Here is a 7,541-nt window from a genome sequence, read left to right as displayed (position 1 = left end):
CCCAGTGGGCAGCTTAAATTGTTTCATTTCCTGATTTTGTAATTTAAGGAGTTTGCCTTTTCCTTTTAAACAAAACTGTGCACAAATTAGCATTGTGGAAAAAGCTCTGTGAATGTAACCGTACATGTTGTGCTGTGGGTGAAGAACAAATTCACAATTGTTGTTTTTCTATGTTTACCGGAAAGGATCCATCCTGACTGTAAGACTTTTTTTCACTGACACATGATGTTTACTTCTTTTTGTTACAAAGCAGGACTGAACCACCTATGCTGCATCAGTAACCTCTTAGCAAATAGCCACGTGCCGATCAGGGGACCTTTACGTCCAGAAAATTACTGGGTTACATGTTCTAAATATGACTCACCAATGACCACCACAACCAGTAATGCAGCTATAAATAGTGTGCCAAGGTGTCGGCCACATTTAAAATGGTCACTACATCCTGTTTTCACAGCACAGAGCTCATCTTGCTCCACCTGTCAGATCAGATCTCGGCAATCCTACAGCTCACTTCAACTCTTCAACTCAAAAAAAGAAACTCTGGGAACTTTGTTTTATTGCTCAAACCTGGAAAAACCTGATGCTTAAACCTGTCCAGAGACATTTTTACAGAGTATTTATTCTTATCCATATGTGGTTGATGATACAGGCGATCATTTTTTAAAGTGCCCTTTAATCAGATGGCACACCTGCAGTATTCTGCTGAGCACTACGCATGGAAAACCCCAGTTTAGACAGCAGAAAAAAGTCCAAAAAGCCAACTTGTTCTGTAGCATATTTTTTGAGAAATGGTTATTAATGTTATTTCTCCTTTTTCAGGTCACTCATTTTAACACTCTGTTAGACGCATAAGAGTTAAAAGATATTTGACCAAGCAGTGTTTTGCCAGCTTTCTTCTTTTTCCAGGTTCCAGTGACACACAATTAATAGTTTGAACAGTTGGTTTACATCACAGAACATATGACTACTTGACGTACAATGAAAAGCAGGAAATATTAGTAAAAAAATACAACTATGAGTGGAACAGTGGCATAGTGCTACCAGTTACAGCGCTGGGGTCCAGGAATTGATTCCTGAAATTGATTACAGCGTGTTCTGTGATGATTTTGGTGTCCCAGTCTTTATGTGGGGTTTTCACTGGGAGCTCAGATTCCCTCCCACCTTCCAAAAATGTGATGATTCTCCGAGATTAAGGAAATATACAAATAATCACTTTTGGAAGGTTAAGGCTCATGAAAAGTTTCCTTAATTCTCTCTGCAATTGTGAGGCCATGTGAGAGGGGAATTTCAGAACTGAGTAATAAACCTCACCGGGTTCACGCAAGTTCAGATCAGCAATCTGCAGGAAACGGCTTTGAGATTACAACTCCTGTGCACCACCGTGCAGTCTGTCTCAGGCTGGGATTAAAGCCAAAACACAGAGGAGTGCGCAGCAACTTACTAATACAGGGGGAGAAGAGAGAAACTCTGAACATCAGGGGACTGAAGACAAAATTGGCTTTCACAGTAACCACATGAGCCCCATCTTTCTGAATTCAGCCTGTTTCCTTCAAAGAAAGACATAAGGAGTTGATTTGTATCACATTTTCCTCATTTAGAAGGAGCACTAGACAGAAATTACAAGACTGTTTAGGTTTGTGCAATGGCAGCCTGATCTGACTCGGGCTATCTCACTGCCATTTGTCAGAATTTGTTACCTGACTTTTCCAGTTTCTGTATTGGCAACTTAGTATTCTTGCTTTAGGATCCCCAGACAATTTACATATACTGTGAAAAACGGATAGCAATGAATTGAACAGACACTCTGTGACAGCAGGAAGGAAACTTTTAATCGCCTTCCCTGGCCAGAACAATCGCCTGATCTCAATTCACATGACAACTGATGTTACTGACAGAACACGCTGGTCAATCTGCATTCCTTTCTCTAGTCCCACTCCTCTCCTCATCATAGTCCAGAGCAAACTGGCCTTTCCATTTGTGTTCTGTCACAGGGATTCAAAGACTCTTTTACTAGCAAGACATCTAAAACCAAAAACATCCTCAAACGTCAGATATTCCTCCAGCACTCCATAATCAACTAGTCTTTCTAATCTCTCCATTTACAGATCTCTAGAATTTGTTGGCTTGATTTCCATCTCTTTAGCTTGTTCTTCAACTAACCCTTACTTCATGCTGAAAAACAATAAAAATTAACTTCCACTGCTTGCTTTGCAGTTTGGACACCGATTCAAATTGATCCACTTAATATACAGATATAACCTCTATTTTATACAGCATCTGTACACTTCTCTTATTTCAACTTGTAAAATACCAACTCAATTTGTAAGAGTAACTCAAAAGATCTGGATTTGGTCCAACTGCAAGGCGTAGGAAAAAGTCTGCGTGATTGAACAAGTGTGAGCAATTCATGTGAGTAGCTCTCTGTTCCTATATCAATTCATTTTTTTCCGAGGGTGTTTCTTGGAAAGATAAGGAAGAAAAAAGCATTTCCCAAGATATAAAACTAAAAACATTAGTAGTTTTGCAACTACTAAGAATCTGTTTTATTGTAGCATGGAACCAAAAAACTCCCACAGATGCTCTAGGGCTAAATATGTCTTAACACAGGTTGAGCGCCTATTTTTTTTTTTAAAAAGTACTTGCAAACAAGGCCAGTGTTTAAACATTCTCATTGCAGCAGGTTCGTTTGGCAGCAGTTCACATAATTACAGAAAGCATCTGCTAAGAAGCTCCAGGCTCCCAGAATACATGCAGACCTAAATACCTGAACATGGCCATCATTGGCTTAAGAGCACTCATCCCAGAACTGAACTTCTTTTCATGGCTGTGTAATAGAAATTGTTTGGATACAGGTGACCTACACTGCATACAGTTTGATTCACTTCGTGTTCTGCAATCTGCTGCCTTTGAGAATATATTAACCAACAACAGTTCCTGGACTACATCATGCTTTATAGCCTAAGCAGTGGAAATCTGACCGGACACCTGACCTTCTGAAATGCATCGCTTTTCTTTTTCATCAGAATTTGCATAACCCAAAATGGATCAGACTTCTATGCAACACTTCTTGATTCACCCACAGGAATGCATCTAACAGTGGGTGAACCCAAGACGTCCCTCAGAAATGAAGCACGCAGGGTCCATCCAAATGAGAGCTTTTTCAGAGACACACCGGGCTGACAACAACTGTCGAACATAAAACCTTGCATTCCCTTCCTTCAGCACAGAGGGAGCAAGCTGGACTTTGCCCTCCTAGGTGCAGCCTCTGTGTGATCTGTTCCTGCAAATGAGCAGATACAGACTTGTGGTCTCTGGCACTGGGATATCAGTACATGGAAACAGAGCAAAGGCTGTGCTTGCTCAAAAAGCAAGAGGATATCCAGAGCAAACAGGCAGAACTGTAGTACTGTTTGGAAGATTGGAAACACCATTTACTAAGAGACATGGGGAAACCATAACGTTCTTCACTGTAAACCACTACATTCTTGCATCCCTGAATAATCACTCTTCTGTACACTAGACAAGGATATCCTAAAAATGTGGTAGCAGGTCAATATTTCTTCCTTTAACGAGGTCAGTAGTGCAATTGAAGAAAATGTACTTGTTGTTTGATAAACCAGCACAAGGTAATTATAAATTAAAATATGTGGGGTTCTCTCTGAGCACCTTATTTTAATCACTGTAAAGGTTTTAAAGGGCAGTCTTTCCCACAATTTAAACAGCTAACCAAATGCGCTTGATTGGACTCTCCCCAGCTGAGCAGGAGGACAGATTCAGCTCATCAACACCTATAATAGTTTTAAAGAGGAGTCAATAAACAATTCAGGTGTATGACGACATCAGTATTCCTGGGATCTTGCAGGAGGAGGAAAACAACAATATTGGCTCTAGCCTCTCTGCAAGAGGAGATTCGTGTACACTTGCAAGTTTCACAGTAACCAAAAAATGTAAAAGGCCAATTGATATGACCTGGTACCTTGTACACGTGTAAAATGGCAGACACCATTTACAGTACACAGCTACCTCTTGAATGTCAGTTAGTGTTGGAAATAGGTGGTATCAGTTACAGGATGCCAAGATATTAGACAACAGACAATAGATACTAGACAGTTCTACACAATAAACTAGAATTGACCCTATTGTTCTGTCTTCCACTCTCGTTGTATATGGTATTTCCAAACCTTTCGGTGGTACTGTTCGTCTGTCACATTCGGACCTCAGAAGTGAGCATTCTAGCCAGCAAATGAGCTCACCATTGTGAGAGCAGGACTGCGGAGAGGCAGGGAGAATTCAGTTCCAAGTGACTGAATAAGGCCATTTTTTATACTGTGCATGGGGGGGAAACCTTTTCAAAACAGCACATTGTCTTTTAGCACTACTGAAGAAACATCAAGTCTCCACATATCTAAAACCTACCCCCCTCTTAGCTATTCTAACCTGAACAGCAAGACTAGGCGCTGAAGTGTTCATCCAAAACTTGCTCTTAAGGTCTTAAGAAGCCGGCCGCTCTGTACTTTTCTAACTGTTGTAATGCCTGTACAAACCAACACCCAGGCCCCCTTACACACAGAGAAAACAACGCAATAATATATTTCTCATTACCTGATGGTGGTGAATAACAAGCCAACTCAGATTGAATTACATTCTTAATCCTGTTTTTTTTTCTCCCTTATTTGAACTCTGCATTTTCAGGACCCGAGCGAAAAATCACCCCGTTGACTCATTGACTAACGAACGCATTTATTCATCTCTCCTCTTGGATTCAAGTACACCGGGTATATTTCAAATACTCTCTGTGCCGAAACCAGTGTTCGCTTTCCTGCACCTCACGTGGGTTTGTAAACATTATAGAAATCACAGCACAACATTTTCAATTACAAAAGAAACAGAATAAATCGTCAGGTAGAAAAATATGTTAGAAGTTTCTCTCTCATAGTGCATATGATCGCGAAGGCTACAGTAAAAAACAAAAGGCCTTTGGTTTCAAGACAATTGGTTTTCTTATTCGGGCGCGTACAAAACGTCCGTACAATCATCACACGTCCGTCTGGGAGCTGGGGCCGAGTTTCCTGTAGACGCAGTGAACGACCACAACGAGCAGCATTTCCGAGGTGCTGCTCAGAGCCACGATGAAGGGCGCTTGGGAGGCGAAATCCGCTTCTGTGCGGCGGAAGGACAGCTGCATGACGGCCAGCGCCAGGAGGCTGTTCTGCACGCCAATCTCGATGCTGACCGTCTTCCGGTGGGGCAGCGACAGCCTGCAAACGGACGCCAGCAGGTAACCCAAGACCAGTCCGAAAAGTGGCACTGTAACCCCGACCGCGATGATCTGCGGCCGGACGTTGGCGAGTATGGAGGAGCCCATCTGGTACGCCATGAAAATGCCCCCGACGATCAGGATGAAGCTGAAGGGGCGGATGAACCCGAGCAGGACCCGGGAGACGCTGGGGAGCTTGCACTTGATGGCCATGCCCGTGGAGATGGGGATGGCGATGAAGAGCAGCGTGACCAGGATTTTGACGAAGGGCACATGCAGCGTTTCGTGCACGTTCAGCAGGCGCCCGTAGATGGTGGAGGAGAGGGGCATCATGCCGGTGGCCACCACGGTGGAGATCAGCGTCATGGAGATGGCGAGGGTCACGTCCCCGCCCAGGAGCAGGCTGTAGAGGTAGCCCCCTCCTCCCCCGGGCGCCGAACAAGTGATCACCAGCCCCAGGGACAGGGCCTTGGGGAGAGCCGCCAGCCGGGACAGGGCGTAGGCGTACAGGGGCATCACCACGAACTGGCCGGCTATCCCCAGCAGGACCGCGTGGGGCTGCCTGAGCAGCCCCCGGAGCACGTCGATCTCAACCTTGCAGCCGAAGGCGCATTTGTTGATGAAAATCAGGGGCAGGAGGGCGAAGAGCACGGGGTTTTCGGAAAAGTGAGACAGCCCGCCGGGGTTCATCAGCACCGTGTCATCGCTGGGAGCCACCCTGATAATATAATCCCCTCTCTCTTCTATAATCTCCCGATTGGAGTCCTTGTCCAGTCCCACCAGCTGGATTAGTAACGGGGCCGTCCCGGCGAGGCCGGATCTAATACTGATAACGTAACTTTTCACCGGCCCAACACTCCCGCTGTCGCTCACGTTTAAAATGGTTAAAACGTCGGTGTCCAGCGACTTCACATTCACCGTCTGCCTCCAGCTCTCGCCGCCCTTCCTGGGAGCGCTCCTGTACCGGCTGGATATCACGATCACCCCCTTGGTGTTCTCGGGGAAGTCGAATTCAAGGGAAGCCCCATCCCCGATGTTGATGTACCTCCGTTTGCTGTCGTCCACCTGCGCTGTCCTGTTGCCGTAGCCGTCGTCGGCCGGGTCCGTGCCGCCGGTTACCGAGAACAAACAACAGACGGCTAGTAGCGTCCTCATCGCTTTGTTTTCAGGGAGGGCTGAGGCTGATCACGCCGTAGGAGACAGGCGTCCGCCCGGCTTGTCAGTGACAGCAGCCGTACTCACCGCAAGCGGAAAGAGCTGCGCTGCTCCACAGGCACCCAGTCGGGCTCAGGCGTCGGGAATCCTCTAGAAGTCCATTCAGTCATCTTATTTTCTCCACGCATGCAAACGTCACCTCTTCGGATCTGAGCACGAATTCTCACGTTCAATCGATTTGACCTGGTTCCTGCTTTCTCTTCCGGGCAGACACCAGATCGATCCGAGCGCTGCTCCCATCTGGTCGGTCGGTGTGGCTCTCCTGCGCTCACTCGCTAAGCCCGTCGCCTAATCCAATCACAACAGCCCAGGGCTTTAACCCTTTCGGGTCTGCTTTGCAGGCGCTGCTTCAAGGGGGAACCGGTTGCTGCCACAGCCCCATCCGATACACGACGATTGAGCGAATGATGCCCGTAATCTGAGCGCAGAACGCGCACCGCCAATTCAGAATAAAACAGACTAGCGGCCTGTTGCTTTTGACAAAATAGCCCATTTCTTTTGAATTTCGAACTGTGATCGACAAAAATAAAACGGAAACGCAAAATAAAAACATGTATTGCTGTGCCGGGATTCGTAAAAAAAAAATAATAATCATCTCAATCTAACAATCGCCCCTTTCATGTCCTTTTAATGTGATTAAAAATGAAAACTAGCGAGCGATTTCTTCGTTGAAATGGTTCCAAGATTAGGTGCGTGTGTGAGGTGAACGCATTGCTACCAGGTCGGGGACACCACTGGAGAAAATGCCCCCCCATCAGCAACAGCAACAGGCAGTGTGAGGCTGATCTATCAATCTATACTACAGGTCAAAGCAAATTCGCTTTTAAAAATGTACCAGAGACCTTCATTCCGGTCTAGTTTAAACCCGTGTGGAGTTTCATTTAATAAAAGAGGAAATAACATGCCACAAACCAGGGCTAGAGCTGAATTTCCTCTACAGTTCATTTCTGGTAACTCAACAAAGGGGGAAGTCAAATGACATGTTACACTAGCGGTGTTATTACCTTAACAACCACTTCTTTCATATCCTCGGTTCTTATTACGATATTTCGGTGTAATTGTAGCTGGA

At 45.4% G+C, this 7,541-nt stretch overlaps 1 protein-coding gene across 1 annotated transcript; it reads right to left on the bottom strand.

Moving 5' to 3' along the window:
• Window positions 1-4,720: 4,720 nt before the first annotated feature.
• Window positions 4,721-7,136, bottom strand: slc10a3 (solute carrier family 10 member 3). The gene has a single exon (XM_088938961.1). It carries the CDS (start codon window positions 6,410-6,412, stop codon window positions 5,036-5,038), a length of 1,377 nt encoding a protein of 458 aa, XP_088795087.1. The 5' UTR covers window positions 6,413-7,136; the 3' UTR covers window positions 4,721-5,035.
• Window positions 7,137-7,541: the final 405 nt, after the last annotated feature.

This window comes from Atractosteus spatula, chromosome 21 (genome assembly GCF_055471065.1).
Source record: "Atractosteus spatula isolate fAtrSpa1 chromosome 21, fAtrSpa1.hap1, whole genome shotgun sequence".
Taxonomy (NCBI): Eukaryota; Metazoa; Chordata; class Actinopteri; order Semionotiformes; family Lepisosteidae; genus Atractosteus; species Atractosteus spatula.
Note: the sequence above shows the minus strand (reverse complement) of the source record. Positions and strands in the feature narration are given on the sequence as shown.

Excerpts from the sequence above, each read along its gene's own strand:
- slc10a3 (XM_088938961.1), bottom strand. The coding sequence starts at position 6,412 with ATGAGGACGCTACTAGCCGTCTGTTGTTTGTTCTCGGTAACCGGCGGC.